This window comes from Oratosquilla oratoria, chromosome 18 (assembly GCF_046742065.1).
Source record: "Oratosquilla oratoria isolate Oo_2021 chromosome 18, ASM4674206v1, whole genome shotgun sequence".
Lineage (NCBI taxonomy): Eukaryota > Metazoa > Arthropoda > Malacostraca > Stomatopoda > Squillidae > Oratosquilla > Oratosquilla oratoria.
The window spans coordinates 46411531-46434656 of record NC_134794.1 but is presented as its reverse complement, the minus strand read 5'-3'; the positions used below and the strand labels follow the sequence as shown (position 1 = coordinate 46434656).

At 40.8% G+C, this 23126-nt stretch overlaps 1 protein-coding gene across 13 annotated transcripts in view; it reads right to left on the bottom strand.

Moving 5' to 3' along the window:
• Positions 1-510: 510 nt before the first annotated feature.
• LOC143035200 (guanine nucleotide-binding protein subunit gamma-1-like) overlaps positions 511-23126 on the bottom strand; it is a 93094-nt gene continuing 70478 nt past the window's right edge. For 10 of the 13 annotated variants that reach the window (XM_076201906.1, XM_076201902.1, XM_076201907.1 and 7 more), the window contains 2 exons: positions 14314-14412; positions 511-1293 (listed from right to left, as the gene is read on the bottom strand). In XM_076201906.1, the coding sequence (XP_076058021.1) occupies positions 1186-1293; positions 14314-14412 (207 nt within the window). In that variant the 3' untranslated portion in view covers positions 511-1185. Of the gene's footprint in view, positions 1294-2762; positions 2871-14313; positions 14413-21394; positions 21737-23126 lie in introns of all 13 variants that reach the window. The other 3 variants (XM_076201901.1, XM_076201912.1, XM_076201900.1) reach the window with 3 other exon arrangements.

Below are 23126 nucleotides of genomic sequence, written 5' to 3'. Positions count from 1 at the left end.
TGTAGTATTGTCAAGTCATTCTTGCTGCACATATCTGATGGAACAGTGTTGCCTATATACTATTTTCCAATGTCAGTCAACATGTACATATGTATATATATATATATATATATATATATATATATTATATATATATATATTATATATATATATATATATATATACATATGTATATATATATATATATATATATGTAAAGGCTGTGCATTAGCCTAGTAGATACATGTCAAACTCATGAGCAGGTGGTTGAGAGTTCAATTCCTGGGACCTACTGTGTGCTTCTTGCATCAGTTCCCAAAAGCCCAGGCCAGGTGGGGAGGAAACCCAAACATTGGCCTAAAAACCTGGAGGCTTACTGCAACTGATAAGGCTTTCCCTACAAGGAGTTTCTCACTTTCCACGTCATGGGAGTGGGATGGCGAGGTGAATTTACGTAAATCGTCACTGTGATTACCATGTGGAGTTTAACAAAGGGGTCTGGATCACTGAATGAAAAGAAACAATACTATATAAATCTTACACAAATTTTTATTTAACTATGTACTTGTAATAACAATAAATACATGAGGCTAATTGGATCAAATAGTGTATCAACATCAAATTTGCTTAGAATTTTCATTCCTTCTACCCCTGTAATCTCCCACCATCTTGGATTGTGGCAAACTTACACTTGGGCAGGTGAAAGAAGAGCAGGAGAAAGGGACACTCAGACACACAATCTATACTATGCCACAAAAAGGTCCCTTTTGCAAATAGCTGTCCTAGGACCATAAAATATCTATTTGATCCTCCATTCACAACACCTGAAGACACGTAAGACCCTGACATTTTGGAGAAAATAGGACGACAAGGAGAACATCTTGTGGATTTGCTTCTCTGCTCCTATGCCTACATAAGTTTTAGTATTAAAGTTAAACACTTAAGAGAATTTTATTCAATATCTTTAACAAAATGGTAAAAGAAAGCATTGGAGGGAATAAAGCTTACTGTGAAGGAGCAGAGATGGACCTGATAGTAGTGACGTTAAGAGATCTCTGTAGTAAGAGAACAGTACACAAACTGAGCATACAAAATCCCACAATGCTATCAAAGAGAAAAATAAACCAAGGAAAAAGTGATCATAACCTGTAAAAATCATAGTGCAAGCCTAAATATTGGGTGAGAGCAGAAGAGGTTGGACAGGTGCTAAAGGAGTGTGCAGATGCTCTTCTCTCTGAATGGGTTTGCTTTTGGGTTTCGCTGCTGACACGGGGGAACCAGGAAATCGTCCTTTTGGTGCCTCCTCACGTAATCCTGTAAAAGTTAACAGTCTTTAGAGTATTGTTACACATGAAGAAGGGATTTAAATCTGAATGCTCTACAGATTCATAAGTGCTGTGGTTTTACTATGGGTTGCTATGGTGGAAAAGAAAAAATCTGTATCACATGCCTTGCATCACCAATCAAAGCTAACTGTGCATCTTTGTGCATCTAAAAAAAATTCCATGAGTTGATTACACTTACCAAAATGCATATATTTACTCTATGTTTAGAAATAGAGATTGCTTGCAAAGTAAAAAAGGTTTGAGTGCATTCCTGAAAAGCACCTCCACCTACTTTACAAGAATAGAGCCAAATAAACCCTCAAAGAATTCTGGGGAAAAAAAAAAGAGGAGGAGGGTACCAAGAAAACGAATGAATCGTCACAAAAAAGGGGACTAGAATGAAGGAAGTACCACAGAAATAAATACTCTATTTCCAGTTTTCCCAATGCTGAATGCAGGAATACTGCAGAAGTAGTGAAGTTTAGCAGTTCCTGCTTGGTGTCCTCATGCCATAGAGAAACCACTGGCAACCAGTTCTTCCCTCAAAATTCTAATGACTGGTGAACCTTGATTACACATTCTATGTGGTTAAAAATGTCAAAACTGGCAGTAAAATCTACAAGGCAATGAAAATTCAAGTCTAATAAAGGAAGTTAACTATACATTTGATTGATCGCACTGTGCTCAATGTTCACTCTGAAATTATTTATAACCAGTATTTAAAAATTCCCTTCATACATTCTCAATTCATCACCAATTTCTATATCATGCACCATCACCATTCTTCTATCTTTTGGCAGAAAAAAAGGCATCCTCGTAGACTAAGGTATCAAAGCATCAGTTATGCAAATAAAAAGAAATCTACAAAAGACTATTGTGAATAGTTTAGCCACATCCCCAGAAGTGGTAGGAACAGCAAAACAAACTTTGATACTTGGCTTACCAGTGCTATCTTTATTCTTTCATTTCACAAATGAAAGTAATTTGTTTAAAGAAATTTTAATGTAGTACTGGAGGACACAGTTTAACAAAATTATTACAATGATATAAGTGGAATTAATTACTTGCAGAAACTGGGTTCTTTAAAGTGTGCTATAAAGCTGTTATTCAAGCTCTTTAAATGAGAAATATTAAATGAGATGTACTTCACCTGATGAAGCAATCATACTTTAGAGAAGGGACATATAGAGTCAGGAGTCAGCAGCACACAATAGGAATGAAGTTAAAAAAAAAAAAAAGGAGGGGGGGAGGGGAAAGGACAAAAACACCAACACAGAAAAAATCATCTAAGAATAGCCATTTTTCTCAGTTCAGTGTGCCTTTTCTAATCTTATTTATATCTTTGTCATTGCATCAAAATTAAGGATTTGTATAATTAGGCGAGTAATGTTGGCAGCAGCGTCTACAAATGCGCTGAAAGGGATCTAAGCAGCAGAGGCTAGTCATGACGGAGCTTACACATCATTACAGAAGGGCGCACGAGCTCTTCTCCCGGAAAGGGTTGGCCCTCTGCGAACTGAATCCCACTAGTAGGTAGTCCTCCGCCTCATGCTCCTGGATGTATCGCTGCACGCACAGGCGAGTGAGCAGCAAAGGGAAATAAAGATGTGTCAGATTGTATGTAGCACCACCATCTGAGCTCCATAAGTCATTCACAAGGAGTGAAGAGGAAATAAGCAGGTGTTCAGTCAGTATTCTTTTGGAACTTGTGCCAAGGAAGAATAAGAGAGATAAAGCCATCATAATTAGCCTACTACTGAGAGCATAAGTGTTCCTCTATGAAAATAAAACAGGTTCCTTGGTATAATTCAGTACTCATGACGATTATCTTGTAGGTAATGTTGCTTTTTGTTGCAGATTCTCAAACCACAATCTATATATACTGTTAGTCTGTCATCAAAGGACATTCATAGCCCATAGTAACATCTTTATCTTACTCTTCATGGCTCTGAAAATCTACTTAATACTTCTGATTTGCAAATGTGGAAAATAAAGATGTCCCTTTCAGTCCTTTTTAAGTTTCATATTGCTATTATCATAACATCTAAAGTTTTCTTAACATGAAAATTCAAAGCTACTAATGTTTTCTCCTGGTTTAGTGGGACCAACAACAGGTACCTGCATGTGGTGGTCCTATGAGATGGATGTCAAAGAGAATCTCCCAACACCCTCAAGGTGCAGCCCCAGGAAGCTGACAGTTTCCATATTGGGCCATATATCAATTTTAACTCTATTTCCTTTTTTTTTTCTTTTTGAGGAAGGAAGGGAGAGGACGGAAGACAGAGGTGAGTGGAGAATGGTTGTATATGGATGATGTTGTGATTGCATGAGGAGGAATGGGTGGGGGGGTGGGGGGTTGGGTAGTATGTGTGAGTAAGTTTTGACGCAGCCCGAAGGGATTTCTCCCCGTCCTCTCCTTATATGCAAGGGGGGACGGAGAGGGGGGGGTCGCCGATTAAATGAAGCGGCCTTGCTGTGGATGTGCTGTGTCTTGCGACACTGGTTCTGACCCAGGGCGGTGGGCAGGGTGCAGGGATGACCCGTCATCCAGGAGGTGCTCAGATGAGAGGGAGGGTGGGAGGGGTGTGGAGTGTATTTAGGGATGAAATGGGTGGGAGTGTTTTTATGCCTTTCCCTTTTTGGCTACCTCCCTTGAAAGGGGGAAAAAGCCTTGGTATATGTATGTAACTCTATTTCCTCCACCTTTTCACATAGAGAGAGCTGACAACTAGCAAATACTTCCCTACTAATATAAATCAGTGACAGAAACAGTCCCACATGAATACAACACAGACAATACTCTAATGTTTCTTCCAACAGATCTATGTAATGGCCCACGGACCTTTGACAACCACTAGAGGGCCAAAGTTTTTCAGTCAGTGAAATGTGTTGCAACAATTCTTCTTCTGGTTTCAACAAATTTCTAAACTCATACTGACATAAACTTGTACTGAAATGTGAAGTTGTTATAAAAAATAACTGTGAAATGATAAATAAACAAATAAATAAATCATTAGATAAGTTAAATGAACATACTAATAATGCATTCACCCTGAAGGGAATTTTTTCTTTTCATATATTAATTTTCTTTTTATCCATTAAAGGTATCCCTTACAGGCATAACAAAAATCTACCTGATTAAATAATTCTCAATTTCTTTCCCCCATCATTTCTGTTCACCACATGGTAAATGCAAGGGTACTGGGTCAGGGAATGGAGATGGTTAAAGAAAATGGAGAAAAGTGGGAGAAAAGCCAGTTGTTGTTTGCTGACGACACTGTGCTTATAGCAGGATCAGAGGAGGGACTGAGGAAGTTAGTGATGGACTTTGGGAAGATGTGTGAAAGAAGGAAGTTGAAGATAAATGTGGGTAAAAGTAAGGTGATGAGATGTACAAGGAGAGAAAGTGGCAGCAGACTGGAAGTGAGTATTAAGGGAGAGAGACTGGAGAAAGTGGATAGTTTTAGATACTTGGGCCAGAAAGGGAGGAGTAGGGGTGGAGGTAGAATGTAGATTGAGAGAAGTGAGTAAATGCCTTGGGGGACTAAAAAGTGTAATGAGAAAAAGACATTTGGGAATGGATGTTAAGAGGAGATTGTATGAAGGAGTGATTGTGCTGACAGTACTGTAAGGGGCAGAAATGTGGAACATAAGGGAGGAAGAGATGAGGAGTTTGAATGTGCTTGAGATAAGGTGTCTGAGAAGTATGATAGGGGTTACTAGGCTGGAGAGTGTGAGAAATGAGGAGGTGAGGAGAACAGGGGTAGAATGGGAGTTGGGAGATAAGGTTGATGAAAGAGTATTGGGATGGTTTGGACACATGGAAAGAATGAGTAAAGAAAGATTAGTAAAAGAAGTGTGGAAGGCAGATGTGGAAGAAGTGAACATTAGGGGTCGACCTAGGATGAGATGGATGGATGGGGTAAAAGGGGCATTCGGAAAGAGGGGAATGTCTGTAGAGGAAGGACAGGAGAGAGAAGATAGGGGTGAATGGAGAAGGGTTGTGTAAGGATGATGATGGGATGAATGAGGTGGAGTGGGTGGGGGATGGGGGTGAGGGGTGAGGGAGTATGTATGAGAAATAAATTGATGCAGCCTGAAGGGATTTCTCACCATCTTCTTTTCTGCCTGAGGGGATGGAGAGGGGGGGGGGGTCGCCAATTTAATGAAGTGACCCTGCTGTGGATATGCTGTATCTTGCAACACTGCTTCTGACCCAGGGCAGTGGACAAGATGCAGGGATGACCCGTCTCTTCCCTTCCTCTTATCTTGGCACCTCCTGGATGTGTCATCCCTGCATCTTGCCCACTGCCCTGGGTCAGAGGCAGTGTCACAAGACTGCACATCCACAGCAAAGCCCTCTCCATCCCCTCATGTAGAAAAGGAGAGGACAGGGAGAAATCCCTTTGGGCTGTGTCAATTTATTTCTAACACATACTCCCTTATCCCCATCCCCCACGCACTCCACCTCATGCATCACAGCATCATCCATACACAACCATTCTCCATTCACCCCATCTTCTGTTGTCTCCCATCCTTCCTCAACAGTCATTCCCCTCTTTCCTGATGCCCCTTTTACCCCATCCATCCATCTCATCCTAGGTCACCCCCTTATGTTCACTCCTTCCACTTCTGCCTTCCACACCTCTTTTACTAGTCTTTCTTCACTGCATGTTATTGTGGCTAAGTAGCATGCAGCTGATACTTTAGGGTCTATATGGGGCACCCCTACAGACCAGAGCCACACATTATTTTGTCTGTGATAGAGGAAATCTTTGTTTATAGAGAAATGATGTTACTTTATTATACTGCAACTGTCCCTCCCCCTCCCCTGTTATTGTCCTGTACCATTTCTCTGAATATTCATTACCTTTTTTTGCCTAACCCTGTGGTGGGGGAAAAGAATACTGCCACCAAGTCTTCCCACTTGAGTCGTACGAGGTGACAAAAAATGTGATGAGGATAGGACTAAGTATCTTTCTCCCTGTAGCCCCAAAGGGGACATTCAAAAAAACAAAGTAAAGTTTTTATATTTGATAATCCAATATAATCAAATGACCTTTGGATTGTGACAATAAATTACTGAATGATTAAATAAATGTTACCTCAATTTTTACAAGTGAAAAACCTGCAGCCCCACAGTGGCTGGTAACAGTCCTTATGCCCTTCAACAGATCTCTCTCAGTAGAAACTTCAGACTGATTTTTGTGCTGTATTAATATGGAACTGTTTCCATGTCCCTCCCTCTTTTCTTGGCTCCTCCTGGATGATGGGTCATCCATGCATCTCACCCATTCCCCTATGTCAGAAGCAATGCAGCAAGACACAGCACATCCACACCAAGACAGCTTCATTTAATTGGCAACCCCTCCTCTCCATCCCCTCATGCACAATAAGAGAAGATGGGGAGAAATCCCTTTGGGCTGCATCAAAATATTATTCACACAAACTCCCTCATCCCATTCCCATCCCCCACCCACTCCCTTTCATGCATCACAGTATCATCCATATACAACCATTCTCCAGTCACCCTTATCTTTTGTCTTCTCCCTTCTTTCCTCAACAGACATTCCCTCTTTTCCAATGCCCATTTTACACCATCCATCCATCCATCTCATCCTTGATTGCCCCCTCATCTTCACTCACTCCACCTCTGCTTTCCACATCTCTTTTACTACATCTTTCTTCATTCTTTTCAAGTGTCCAAAACATCTCAATACTCTTTCATATCATTTCGTATCTCCCAACTCCCCTTTCACGGCTGCTCTCCACATAATCTCCTTGTTTCTCACTTTATCCAGCCTAGCAATCCATACCATACTTCTCAGGCATTTGATCTCAAACACAAGAGGTCATGAAAAGAAACTCAAAAAGGATAACTATAGAAGAGATCGGAAAAAGAATAGCTTCCCACACAGTGTTGGATATCTGGAATAACTTAGATAAAGAAACAGTGTGTGCAAACACTATTCAAGATTTTAAGAAAAAACTTGATGCTGAAAGATACAAAGACGGGTCACCACGAGCATAGCTCCCTTCCTGTGTAATACAACTAGGTAAATACATTCAAACTCTCTCTCTCTTATGTCAATGTTTCTGTCCCATACAGTGCTGTCAGCACAATCACTCCTTCATACAATCTCCTCTTAGCATCCCCCAAGGCATTTACTTGTTTCTCAAAATCTACATCCTACCTCCACCTCTACTTCTCCCTTTCATGCCACATTTGCACCCAAGTATCTAAAGTTATCCACTTCCTCTAGTCTCTCTCCCTTAATACTTATTTCCAAACTGCTGCCATCCTCTCCCCATGTGCACCTCATCACCTATTTACTCACATTTATCTTCAACTTCCTTCTTCAGCACATCTTCCTAAACTATGTCACTAACATCCCTAATCTCTCCTCTAATCCTGCCACAAGCAGGATCAGCAAACAACTGGCTTATTTCCCATTTTTCTTCATTTTCTTTAACCATCTCTTATCACACCACCCATTACCTTTGCATTTATCTCTCGCACCACCCCATCCATGTACAAATTGAACAGCCATGGTGAAATGACACATCCCTGGCAAAGCCCCACCTTTACATCACACCACTCACTCTTTCCAACAGGCTCTACTACTCGTGTAAAAACTCTTGACTACTCTTACCAGCTTTTCTCCTATCCCATATATATACAATACCTCACACAGTGTCTTCGTGTCTACCCTGTCATAAGCCATTTCCAAATTCATAAAGGTCCAAAAAATATCGTTACCTTTCCCTAAAGCTTTCTCACATATCTGTCTTACCACAAATATCTGATCTATGCAACCCCTACCTGTCCTAAACCTACAGTTCCTCATCAATTACTCCCTCTGTTCATCTCCTAATCCTCTCAATCAAAACTCTCCCATAAGCCTTCCCAACTACATTCAACAAACTGATCCCTCTGAAAGTACTACACTCACACATGTCCCCTTTTCCCTTTGTAAAGCAGAACTATGCAGGCACTTCTCCAGCCCTCTACCCTCTTTTAGACACACATTAAACCTAATCAGCCAGTCTACCTTCACCGTACTTCCCTTTTTTATACATTGCATGACACCCATCAACCAAGGTGTTTTACCTGCTCTCATCATTTTAACAACTGCTTTCACCTCATCTTTCCTTATTTCTCCTCCATTTTCCTCATTAATCACTGTCATTTTCCTAGTACTTCCCACTGCAACTACCTTTTCCTCCCTATCCTCCTTCACATTTAGCAACTCCCTAAAATACTCTGCCCATCTTCCTCTTACTGCTGTCTTTTCCATTATCATCTCTCCACCTGTGCCTTTTACCTTTTCTTCTCTACTTGATTTGCCTACCCTTCCTATCTTAATTTCCTTCCAAAACATCTTTTTATTACTTTAAAAAATTTCTGTCATACTCTTACCCCATTTCACATCTGCTCTCCTTTTTGCCTCCTCTATCTTATGCTCCACTTCTCTTTCCTTTGTACCTTTCATATGATTTTCCTGTCCTATTTTGCAACCAATTTGTGAATGCTTGTTTCTTATCCTCTATAACCTTTACTTCATCACCCCACCACTCACTACCCTTCCTTTTATTTCCTCCCGTCCTCTTTGTTCCACACACCATCTTTACACACTTTGTGACTCTCTCCTTGAACCATCCCCATTTCTCTTCCACTCCTAGTTCTACTCTATCCTTCACTCCCTCCTACTCTTCTCTCAGCTTCTTTTACTCCTTTTCTTTTTCATTTAAGCAGTTTACTCTATGCACCTCCAAACCATGTCCTTTCCCTCTTTCTTCTTATATCCTCCACTATCAACTTACCTTTCACCAAAAAATGATCCGATATTTCTCCACTCTCTCCCCTAAGAACATGTACATCCAAAACGCTTCCTACTCTTCTCCTGGTTACCACTATATAGTCCATTAAAGCCTTATCTACAACTCTTCCATCCACCACCCTTTCCCATGTGTACTTATGCTCAACTCTCTTCCTATACACTGTATTTGCTATCAACTCTCTAAACACATATCCACCATCATCCCTCCAATATGATTTTTTCCTGGTACTTCACACTTCCCAACCACTCCATTTATTGATTTGTCTCCTACACTGGGACTGAGAACTCCCAATACCACTACACTGACCCTTCTCCCTAAACCCTTTATTTAAATCTATTGAAAAAGCCACCCTTTCCTCTACGTTCCCCTCACTACCAGCCCCATATACACTTAAAAGACCCGCATCTCCCTTCCCAGTTTCACCTTCACCCATATTAACCTTGAAGAAACCTCCTTCCACTCCACCACACATTTACCTAGCTCTTCACATACTAGTATATCCATCTTTTTTTTTATATACTATCTCTTCCTTTTTACTCTCATCTGTACCACATCCACGCACATTAAAAGACTCAAACCTTAGGGTTGAGGTTGGAAAACTCCTAGACCCTCTTATGCCTTTGCCTTTTTTTAGGAATGTCCCTTTTGAGGCTACAGAGAGTAGGATACCTAGTTCTATCCCTGTCCTGTTTTTGTCACCTTTTATGACTCAAGTGAGAACATTCTGTGGCACTCTTTCTCGCCTACCACAAGGTATGGCAAAAAATGAAATGAACATTCAGAGAAGTGGTACAGGACAGTATTAAGAGTGGAGGGACAGTACAATGGAGGGACAGTCCCAATATAATAAAGTAGCATCATTTCTCTGTGAAGAGAGATTTCCTCTAACACAGAAAAAATGATGTGTAACTCTAGTCCATAGGGGTGCCCCATATAGACCCTAAAGTATCAGCTGCACGCTACTTAGCGGATCTTAACCCCACAATAACCTGCAGCCAATGCACCAGACAGGGAGGATGTCAGCTGTAGATAAAACTCAAAATTTAAAAAAGAAGATATCTGAGAAAAGAGTATGGGGCAAAATTTGGAAGAGACGTAAAGCATTGTGATGGAAACTAGAGGGAGCTTATTGGTTGAAATGGAGGCTGTTTGCCATGTCACAACCACCAAAAGATGAAGAGCATAAAAGAGCCCTGGTGGTGAAACAGAGGTATCAATATTCACAGGAAAAAGAAGCATATAAACTGTGGCTGAGAATGTGAAAAAGAAGATGAAATGTAAAGAAAAGAAGCAAAAATGCAATTGGAGAAGCTAACCAGAATGCATGGAGCAAGATGAGCAGAAATTTTATATCCCTGTCATCCAGAAGGAGCCAAGATAAGAGGGAGGGACAGGGGTGGATGGGAGTGGAGTATGTGTGAATGGAATGGGTGAGAGTGGTTTTTATGCCTTTGTTTTTTGGCTACCTCCCCTGTAAGGGAGATAAAGCCTTTGGTATATGTATGTATGGCAATGGAAGCTAAGGAGGTTGTATGAAGAGGTGATTGTACCAACAGCACTGTATAGGACAGAAGCATGGAACATAAGAGAGGAAGATTTTAAATGTGTTTGAGATGAGATGCCTGAGAAGTAGCAAGCAATATTTTGATACATTCAAATGGCAAAAATAGAAACTAGAAAAAAGATGTTTGCACTTTCAAAAGTCTGATTGAAGACATAACACCAGGAAACATAGCAAAAAAAAAAAAAAAAAAAAAAGAGCAAAGGCAACAGGTTCATTGAGAGTGACCAATGACACAATCAAATTATCTGGTAAGATGGGTGTCAAGGAATCGAAGGAAGTATTCCAAAAGATAGTTAAGGCAGGGAGGAGTCTGCTGGGGTGGGGACAGAACTTGACAGTACTGATGTATAAAAGAGAGGGCAATGCACTAAAGAGTGGGAACCACAGAGGCCTAAAGTTGTTGGTTGTGTAAGAGTGAGAATGTTTCTGTCTCCAGCTGTAGATGGAGGAGGGGAACAGTCACCAGTGTGAGAGCTCTCCTTTTGTGAAAAAGTGGAGGAAATGGAGTCTGTAGCAACCCATACGTTTCTCCCACAATCATGCCTGTATGCATGTGTGGGTGTTTTTGAAGATGGTTATCACGGAGTTGATTCTCTTTTATGTAACCATGTAGTAAGCGCTGAAACTATCAGTTGTTTTAAAAAACGATTAGACAACTTTATGGATGGGGACGACAGGTGGTGATGGATACGGAGCTGCCTAGTGTAGGCCTTATGGTCTCTTGCAGTCTCCTTTATTTTTATGTTCTTATGTTATGTTATTATGTCCATCTTGCAGCATCACCTCATGCAGGTACCCATTGTTGGTCCCCAAGGAAGGTCTGGAGCAGTGGTTATTTGCTGAGGGTGCATGATCTCCAGCCATGCTGGTTGGGTGGTTGATTTAACTGCTGTGAAAATCTTCCTCAAAGTATTGCCTTATTGTTAATTTCTAAAATAAAATATAGTCAACATGTTTTAATCGACTTAATTCTGATACAGGGGAGTGAAGAAACACAATTAAATTTCTAGGGGGGGGGGAGAGGTGCAAGCACTGAAAAAAAAGTTAACCATATTAGTACAATCCTCTGCTGAATAAAATTGTCTGGCATTGGCCGGAAAAAATTTAGATTAAGTTATTGTAACAAAGGTTGAAACAGCTTCAACTCTTTCAGTATGAGACTCCACCCTCAGCTGAATAAAATAATCTGGCACAAAATCAGTGAAGTGCAATAATGTTACAAAATATCTTTCATTTCTTCAGTACTAAACCCTACCTTTAGCTTAACCCTTCGTATGCCACATGGGGTCAGGATGACCCCAATATTTCTTTTATAAGATGCCCTTTAGCCACATCTTGTTTTAGGAATCAGGCCTCTCAGAAGTGTGTTTGTACTTGGCCAGTTTATAAGCACATAAAGTTTGAAAAGATATTATAATTTAGGAGTGACAAGGTAGAAAACTTTGGTGGGTCATTTGGTACCTCACCTAACATTCCATGTAACAATTTTTTTCTTTTTAGATTCTGGGTATTATTGGCCATGGCAATGCCTATTGAACTGTACTACAGTTGGAGGGTGGAAATTGGAGGTCCTTCTATATCTGATGGTGATATTGACTCCTGCAATGATTTATCTGATGATAGTGACTATGAACTACAAGTTTCTGCTGGAAGTGATGATGAGATAAGTAGTGATAATGTGAGTGGAAAAAGGGGGGGGGCACAGGGTGGCATGGCTCCAATCACCATGTCCTGGGGAACATATGTACAAAATTTAGTACTTGTAACATTGGGCATATGGCAGAAATCCACCTGTCAATTTGGGGTCTTTCAAGACCCCACATGGCGTTTTGAGTTATTTTTCCTCACCTGGGATACGAAGGGTAATATGGTTTGTAATGGGCAGAATAAAATCAATTAAGTGTGTATCTATAACAAGAAAGTTAACTGAGATTGCCTTAATCCCTTCAACTAAATAAAATTATTCAGAGAAGGCTAGGAAAGTGCCACTTTGCAGAGGACTTTCTGAAGCATGGAATTTAATGCAGATGCTCTCACTAAGAACTTGTTCTCTGCAGGTAGCACTCAACATGCCCCCACTTCGACCTAACACCTAATAATAATAATTTATCCCCTAAGTTCCACTGACTGGAAACCCTTTGTCTGCAATACTCCACAGGCCACTACCATAATTCTCAACTAAGTCTTCTAATGTAGGTGAATCATGGGTCTCCGGAAGCTAGCCACAACCACAGAATCAGTCCTTAAGGCATGAGGAACTGGCTGGCTGCAAGTTCTCCTTATGTGTAAAAGTGAAGGAAAGAATGCTGAAGTAGACAGAAAGAACTCTAGGACCCAGTCTGTGGAATGAGCACTTGAGGCTGCACCTCCAAAAGTGGTGAGGGTATTGAGTGGATATGAACATGAATGAGGAAAGAAAATTCTCTTTGGTGTCTCTCAAAGGCCACAATGTACGGGCTCCCATCACTGATCTCTCATCATTAAAACCATCTCAAAATTAAAACAGTTCACCAAGGCATGTGCCAATACAACACTAATTTACTTGCCAACAATTCTGGTGAGATAACTAAAAATAAGGTAGTGTAACACTCACCTAAAAACAGATCTCTTCTTAGTGATACTAAACAACCTTTCTGACATTTATAAGCAACATACTTAAGCTGCTATTAACAGTATAAATAAAATTAATCATAATAAAATAAAAGGATTAAAGACACCTGAAGCAGTAGGTCAGTAATCTTCAACACTAAAACTCCATCCTTTATCATTCTACACATTCAATGCATTATATCATTAATGAAATAAACCCCTATGCCATTTATTCATACTTAATTCATTTTATAAACACAATAACAGCACTATCATGTCAGTTACAAAATAAATCATTGCTGCTTTAAATTTAAAATCAAGTAACAAAATTAATGTTCCTGAAATGTTGAAGAAGCACAAGGACATCTAAGAAAATAATGTGAAGTCAAGTGAGAAGATTGAGACAAGCCACCATTCCTAATAGAATAGTACTGTGAACAGAAGGTTTGATGGTATGCATTGAGAACACTTAAAAGACATTATTTAGATAACTAATAAGGCCACTGATTGTTGGAAATTCAAAGTGGCCCTGTGAAGCAGAATGCAATTTCCCTGACAGTGTCAAAAGAAATCTTGTTTGAGTTAAACCAGGACTGCAATAAAGACCAAAGGCCTTAGTTATTATTTCAATAAAGTGATAAAGTTAACACCAAAATGTATTTCATGTTGAACCTAGTCACTTTCATATGGTGTAATTTCTAGTTATTACATTTGGAAAATATATTTTACCAAATGATGAAACACAATGGACAAAGTGAAGATTAAGAGACATCCATTAGTAAGGTAAGAAGATACTAAAGAACCCATGACTTAAGTGGTGAGTCAAGATTGTTAAATAAAAACAAGAAAGACATCTTAGGAAGTAACAAGGAAAGAAGAAAAATCACTGTTCTAAGGAGAAAACAGGACACTTGACAGCAGATGTAAGGAACAAGGACAGCACACACCTCAGGAGAGCCCAAAGGATAACAAAGAGGACTGAGACATTACTAAGCAGAAAAAAGGCAAAAATACCATGAGTGATGAGCTGGCTTCTGAAGTCTTTATACGCTGAATATCAGCTTCTCGCTGCAGCTGCTCCACCATCCGGCGCAGCTGGTGGTGGTTGCTCATCTGCAAGCAAAGACAATCTTGAGTATTTACTTATAAATACATATCAAGCTTCAATAAAGAGGTTTGTATTAATGTTGTTGCATATTTTCTCATAAGTAGCTGACATACATAAGTGGTGAATTACATGAAATAACCCATTAATGCTGCAGGGGGAGCACTTAACAAAATTTGTGTCTGCATGCAAAATTAGTTTGTTTACTTGAGGGTTGCAGGGAAGACAAGGATCATTTGTATCTATATACTTGTATATACCAATTGGCTTTTTCCTCCTCACAAGGAAGACAATTGTTAAATAAAAACAAACAATTCATATTATCCTAAATTATCCTAACTAGCTCAAATCATATCCCATTCAGTCTTGAGCTTTCCACTGACTGGGAATGGTAGTGCTGGCTATATTTGGTTCTGTAAGGTTGATAGTAAACTTTATGAATCAACACCAGCATACTCAGCAACCTCAATACAAGTCATGACTCATCGACATTGATTTTCTTCTTTCATTCTACTTTTGATAAGTGTTATGGCACAGATTAAACTGATGACAAGATGTCTTGTCATTGGATAAAAAAAAAAATTTTGCATCACCCTTTCCGTCAGTCCTCGCTTTGAGTATTTGACCAAATGGACATCTTGTCATCGGAGTTGAATGGGTTTTTATTGCCTCTAATGGTTTTGAGTCCAAAATGGAACTGTCAGTATTCTTTTTTATTGACCTTAATGGTTAGCAGGACCAATGATGGGTAATTGTACAGGACTGATTTCACTGCTGCTCATCTTCAAATCTGATTTTCCTGCCACAAGTCTCAAAATCCTATCTACTTCTTCATCTCCCTATGGGGTGAAGACCTGTGTTCAAGACCTCCCAGTCATCTATGACTATCTTTTTCTAACCATTAACATAAAAGAGCAGAGGACCAGTGGTCCCTTCCTCACAACAGCTAGACATACCGTATTTTCCGGCGTATAGTGCGCGACTTTTTTCCGTTGGAAGGGCCTAAAAATGGGGGGTGCGCGTTATCCGGTGGTGCGCATTATCTACGGCCTACGATAAAAATTCTGCGGCTGTGTGTGTAATTTTTTTCACAACCACGTGACGATGTTGGCCGTCACAAAGTCGGGAGGCACACTTCTCCGTGACGTTCCGTGAGAACAAGAAGAACAGTCATGGTGACATGAAAGAATACGCCAGCATGGGCTACCGCATATAGATATTTGGTATAGGTAGGTATCTATCGAATCTTATTTTTCATGTTTCAACAGGCCTAAACACCATGAAACATGATCAATATTCATGATATTTGCCCATTTTCACAGCATCTTAGTTTGAATTTATATGTTGACTTTGTTGCTTCACTTTAGGTATGGTACAAATTCCGTTGCGGCCGTTCATAAACTCGTGTCAAACACCTGACTACAACACCCTCTTTCGGGAGTTATATTAACTAAACTTCACCTCGATGAGAGACTGTCCTATTTCACCACTGTCATTGCAGGTTCAAAGCTAAAACGACAGTCTGTAGTTTGTTTCAGTATTAAATAAAAAATGGTAAAGACGAATTATTTCCTCAAGATATAAAATGAAAATTTTCTGTAAAAATCCCGAAATTTTTCTGTATATTTTACTTTCAATCAACTTTTTTTAGATCATATTTCCTACAAACTATTTAAGCTACAAAGTAATAAGGGACCAACGCACAACATGAGTCATATACCGGTACATGTAGTTCCGACTTTTTCTTAGTTGTGTCCTGATTGATGCCTAAACTGACACTTAATTTAGTGACAAATCAACAGATTTCCCAGCGGTGGCTCTAGCCAATGAAAAATGCCGAGGTAAAACTGCGTTATAGACAAATGCGATCGGGCATGCGCGTTATACGTCGGTGCGCGCTATCTGTGTACTGAGATAACGAAGTGCATGGGTGCGCATTATAACCCGATGCGCATTTTAAGCCGGAAAATACGGTACCAACAGACCCATACAAAACAGATAACAATTGAAAATTTCTTTCAAGAGAAACCTATTAGGAAATTCCTGTGGACCACCTGGGGGTTTACAGGTTTCTAGTCAGTGAAATCACAACAATTATTATCAATATTGGGTAGATCCTTTGTTGATGGGATTCTACAATCTTACTTTGTGTCTATGAAGCCATACATGCTAGAGCTTCAAGAATCACAAGTGAGTGGTTTGAGAAAATATTCACTGTCTAACCCTGATTCACCACCATTTTGGATCATGTGTTGGACTTAAAATATATAGCTATTGAGGTATTCAAATAAACACTCATCTCACCAATATTATTGAAATTTGGTTTATAGGTAGTTTTAGGGCTCTAAACATATTTCAGAAATCTTAAGGTCAACCTGAACAACGGTTCAGGAGATATGACTTCAGATATTTTGAGGTCATATGAGAGCTTTGGCTATTAGAATCAGTAATTTCTTATGCTAGTATTTTTCATATAATTAACACATGAGTGCCATACTTATACACTGTCCATCAAGTGTACATATTTTTCACATTTATATGTTAATTATATAAAAAATACTAGCATAAAGAAACTTTTGTTTACTGATTCTAAGAGTCAAAGCTTATGCCTTCATTTTTCTCATCTATACCTGATATATATTTTTAATTATGATACCCCAGTGGCCAAATCTTGACCTCAAATATCTGCTAGATGGGATTTTTTTTATATTTCAACCTAGTTGTAAAACTCTGATACTTGGATTCCTTGTCTTTTTCTCATTATATATATATATTATATATATATATATATATATATATATATATATATAACTACGACTTTTATCACCCTAGTCATTGGTTGTCAAATGTTAGTGACCTCTCATATGACCTCAAAATATCTGAAGTCATATCTCCCTCCTCAATGGTTGTTCAGATTGACCTCAAAATTTCTTAAATATGTTTAGAGCCCTAAAACTACCTAAAAAACAAATATCAGCAAAATCGGAGATGAGGGTGTTAGGCACTTGTTGATCTGACACAGAGAATTACCCTATTACCCTCGCAAATGAGAGACCACGATCTATATATGGCTCAATCCATGGGTAAGGGTGTGCCTTAAACACATACACATGTTGATGAAGGTGGAAATAGAAGTCACGGGTCTAGTTCCGAGTTCCTGAGTTTATTCCTGACCGGTTTCGCTCTATGCTTCTTCAGAGAAGCATAGAGCGAAACCGGTCAGGAATAAACCCAGGAACTCGGAACTAGACCCGTGACTTCTTTTTCCACCTTCATCAACTTGTCACAATGTGAAGAGCTGGAAGAAAAGCTAAAAAGGAGGAATGAAAAGTAATTCCAACCAAACCCAGATCTCCAAGGAACAACTATCCCAACTTACAGAAGATCCTTCAAATCCTGAATTGGACTCACTAGCCACCTTCGGGTGCAAACCTCAACATGGACTACAATTAAAAACATTAAACACCGAAGAAAAAGTTATAGACATGACGACGACGATACACAACCATCTCCTTGCTCACCAGAGTTGGAGAGCTGGTTCGTAGAGCAGCAGAGCTGAAATCTGCTCAACCATGGAAACACTCGAACTCGGATCGCTGAATTAGCTGTTGAGAGAGGTACCATCGCACCATCGAGCAAATAAAAGGGAGAGAGAGAGGGGGGGGGGAGGTGTGTGGAAAGGCCTATCCGACATGTTTCTTTCCAATTTCACCTCCACATTTCACTCTACTATTCATATTCGTAACATCTAATCCCCATCAATAACACTTAGGTTCCTCTTTCCTTCGAAATTAAAACATCTGTTCCATTGCTCCATATAGTACCGTATGCAAATCAATCCTTCACACGGCCTATCCGTCCATCTCCAGATACCCATTTTTCTTATACATATATATATATATATATATATATATATATATATATATATATATACATATACATATATATATAAAAAATATATATATATATATATACATATATATAATTCTGGACATAATAAATGCGGTATGGTAAACCAAGGCGGCGGTATTACCGAAACAGACGTGCCATCCGACTTTTTCATGTTACATATAGGTTATTTTAAGACCTGTTTAGGTTGCGATGGCAGAAGCACCGCCAAATATCGACAGGGATTTCCAAAACGTCGACATAACAACGACGACACTGACTGAACATGGCGAGCGTAGTTTGTTTATATAACTCCCTCGACATTATCTAACATCACTTTCACTTGTCATTAGAGATGATAACAACGACAGTGACAGCAATGACCATCTCCGCGTCAGCACGCCGCAGGAAACGGTAGGAAGCTGTCGGTCCTCCAGCAGGGAATTGGCAAAGGGAAGAATCCCATTGGCCCGGGAGCCCGCCAATTTGCTGCGTCCGGGCCGTTGGCGGGTTGACATTCAGTCCCCCGCCGTCGGCTCCCTTGACGAGATTGGACAGATTTTCCTCCCCTCCCCTCAACTGTCAAAATACTCATCACTGCGAACATAATCCTCATGACTATGGAAGTAAACAAATAAATTAAAAATTAATAAACAACTGAATGAAATAAATAAAATTAAAGGAAAGATAAAATCCTGACAGCAATCCACGTCCTCGCCTCCACCCGAACACACAATGACTGTACTGTTTCATTACAAACTTTGCCACCTAATTAATTTCTCTTTTCCACCATCATTGCCTCACTTTATACAAATTATCAAGGTACCACCTCCCCCCATAAAAATAATCAAATAAATAAATAAAAGATAAAACAATAAATAACAACAATAAAATAAAAATATTCGGTTGTGAATTCCGCCCAGAACAGGGCCAGTTTTCCGGCCGGGCCAGGATGAATAGAATCACCTGGGACCAGCTGAAGCTCGTTCTACGCAGCGTTCACCACCTTCCCGAAGAACACTGCAAAAATGTGACTTTCCTCTGCAATATCAACAACGTCACTGTTTTCTGTTACTTTACAATTGTAATTTGTTTAGTGTTTAGGCTGGTTATGCTTGACCCCCATGATAACAATAAAAATAATAAAAGTCAAGACCTATCTACATGAACTCGTATACTTATTTAAATTACACCCCAGGTCTTTTATTCTCTAAAAGTGTATACAAAGTTCCTGAAAACATGTTTTGGGGACGGAGGGCAGCAGTGGCGATTCTAGGACTATGAAAGTGGGAGGGCCAGCTGAAAAACTGGGGGGCATGCCCCCCCCCCTAGAATCGCCACTGCGTATGACGCCGTTACGGGGTCGGTACCGCAGTAGTATTTACCAAGGTGTGTGTGTGTGTGTGTAATTTAAAAATAGGATATGCAAAAAAGCTAGGGGGCCAGCTGAAAAACTGGGGGGCATGGCCCCCAGGCCCCTCCCCAGAATCGCCACTGGAGGGCAGATCAAGATGACGGAAGAGTGAGAACGTGGGAGAGAGAGAGAGAGAGAGAATGTAGTATCAACATGTTGGAGAACCGCGACCCTGTGGTATAATCGATGACAAAGAGATAACTCCACTGACCAGACAAACCTCTTTCCAATCTCCAGAACCTCAAACTACACCTGACAGTGAGGTCACCAACAGTCCTCCGCGATATAACCAAACCTGCAAGCCTCATTTACACGGGGCAAGTTGAGAGGCAAACCTAACGTGCAAGTGACTTGCCGTGTGTAAACGTCTGTTTGACAAAAAAAAAGGTCAACCTGCCCGATTTTCTGTCAAGCAGAAGTTTACACATAACAAGTAACTTGCGTGCTTGACTGCTCTCAACTTGGCCCCGTGTAAACGAGGCTTTAGGCGTGTTTCGCACTTACCGACTTCTCGCCATGCGCCGTCCACGACACGCCATGATCTCAAATAACCATGAGTGTCTATGAATGCTTTCACACCTCACAACCACGACCACGTGTGAGAGCGTCCATAGCACCCATGGTTAATTGGGAGCACCGCGTCATGTCGTGGACGGCGCAAGGCGAAAAATGTAGATCCGTGTGAAAGAAGTCCAACAGATTTTGTTATGGTTAACGGCAAGACCATACTGTTCTGAGGGATAGAAGTGCTGGTTCAGAGGATAGAGAACGAAAACAACTTTGGTGTTTGAATGACCAAAATCCATAGAGTATATATCTGGAGAGTCTTGGACGTTTGGGCCACGGGACAAAATAGGAGTGCTTTTCTATATATTTATTTCTTATAATGACCCTAACCAAACCTAATAAAACTTAACTAAACCTAACATGACATATATTATATATATATATATATATATATATATATATATACATATGCAAGATTAATACAAAAATGCAGTATTTTATTCCGTAGCCCAAACGCCCACCTAATGCTCTCGTGTCCCAAGCGTCCTAGGCTACCCAGAGTTCTGACTTTTTTTTTTTTAAATCGATGATGGTGAAAACTGGATAGAAACGCCAAAGCACACAGTGTCGTATTTGACCTACGACGCAATGTAGCACACGTTGTTAGTATGATAGCATACACACACACACGACTCGACGCCGCAGTGGTAGTGTTCGCAAAGCTACTCCAGCGGTCTGTGTTCGAATACCGCCCTGTGCTGAAATACTTTCAGTATCACTGCTCTGCAATCCGGGGATTTATTGTGTGTATGTGTGTGTGTGTGCGCGCGCGCGTGAGTGTATGTGTGTGTGTGTGTGCGCGCGCGCGTGAGTGTATGTGTGTGTGTGTGCGTGAGTGTATGTGTGTGTGTGTGTTTATGTAAAGTCACGGTACCCATGGATCGTTCATATATGAGCTCTCACCCGGGAAGGTAATAGCTGTCGGTCACGTGTCCAACGTGATCTAAGTCCATGGTGGTGAACACTTCAGTTCCCCATCACAAGAATGCGTTGAACTGTTCTCCCAACGGTACATGACACGAGAGAGAGAGAGAGAGAGAGAGAGAGAGGGGAGGGGGTTGAACTTCCTGGCCATACCACACCCACCCACTGTACGGAAACTTATCCCCCCACAAACTCACATGCCTGCTGTACAGGAACATGGTCCCAACCACCACTTCCGGGCGAGGACGCTGCTGACTGGTAGAGGCGGGAGAGGGGGAGGTCGCCCTTGAGAGCCTGCGGCGTGGCGAGGTCCTTCTCTTTCTCCCGCTTCTTCCTTCTTGGACTTCGAGGGGGACGTGACGGGCCTTTCAATGACCTGTGCCGTGGCTTCGGGCGCCAAGGGCCGATTCAATAGCAGTTCCCTTTCTTCGTCTCTCCGGTCAATAAAATGTCCACTTTTTTTCACCCCGACCACTTCTCACGCAACGTTGACGAGTTTTAGACACTCGACGGCACGGACGGCGGAGGGAACGCGCCTTCTGAAGATGCAACACAAACCTTACACTAATATGTACACACACGCGCGCGTGCGCGCGGACGCTTTCTATACCATCGGGTAGACTGTGCGTGACTGACACGTCGACGTGGTATTCCTGGGCGACTATCAACCCGATAATAAACGGTGACGATAATATCCGTAACCTTATCGTGGAATATAGCCTCTTCGATAACTAAATACCACCGATATGAACCTCACCACACCAGCGAACGTGTATACATACATACATATACACACACACGCACGCAATTTGTAAGTACTCGATACTTTTTGCGAGAGCGCGAAGACCAACGAGTTGGGTATTGCTACCACTCTAAAGGAGTGGGAAGGGTGATGAGGTAAACAAAAAAACCGTAGTTTTATTACTAACGTTTCGTCCTTAAAGGACGGTTTTTTGGCGTTTACCTCATCACCCTTCCCACTCATTCTGTCATACATATTTCAACATACATACATACATATATATATATATATATATATATATATATATATATATTGTTCACACACGTACACAGACCCAATATCCATACACATAGGCGAAACATTCTCAGTTATTGGTTGAACAAAGCCCTGAGCCTATCTCATTCCCCCCTCATTTCCTCATGGGCATCGCAAAGGAATTATTTTGCGTGCGGAGGCAAGACAGTTACCACCTCGTCCTCTTGCTTCCTCCTGCCACTGCATGATGATGATGATGATGTGTTACCAACCGGGGGTCGCCTCTGAATGCCAAGAAAGTGCAATACAGTAGAGTATATCGGATGCCAGGACGAGTGGCTCCTTCCTCTCCAGTCCCCCAGGGATTGACGAGCCTATTACACACGCACACACAAACACACAATGCTGCTGTAGTGGATATTAACTCGGCCTGACAATTCTGAGAAATCGATATCGACACCCACTCAAAACTTGAAACGCATTACGATATTGAAAATGGGATGGTGTATACATGTGTATGTGTGGGTAGTCACATAATTTCCAATAGATCTGACAATACTAATTATAAAACTCCAATCTACAAGAGTATTCATTCAATCACGAGTCCAGCACGTGATCCGATATAAATTACACACAGTTTTTCTTCTACAAACACGACGAGGGTAGCCAACTACGCGCTCCTGTATGTGTGTGATTCATCATGGTCTTGAATCATGTGTTGGACTCCTGATCGACAGCTATTTCCCTCACGGAAGAGAGCTCAGAGCTCATATATGACCGATCTGTGGGTAATGCTGTGACCTTACACGCACACACACACACAACTCCCCGCCCACGAGAGTTGGAGTAACGACCCGCAGCGCAGTGATACTGAAAAAATTCAGTTCTGGGCGGGATTCGAACCCGGACCGCTGTAGTGGCAGCCGGGAACT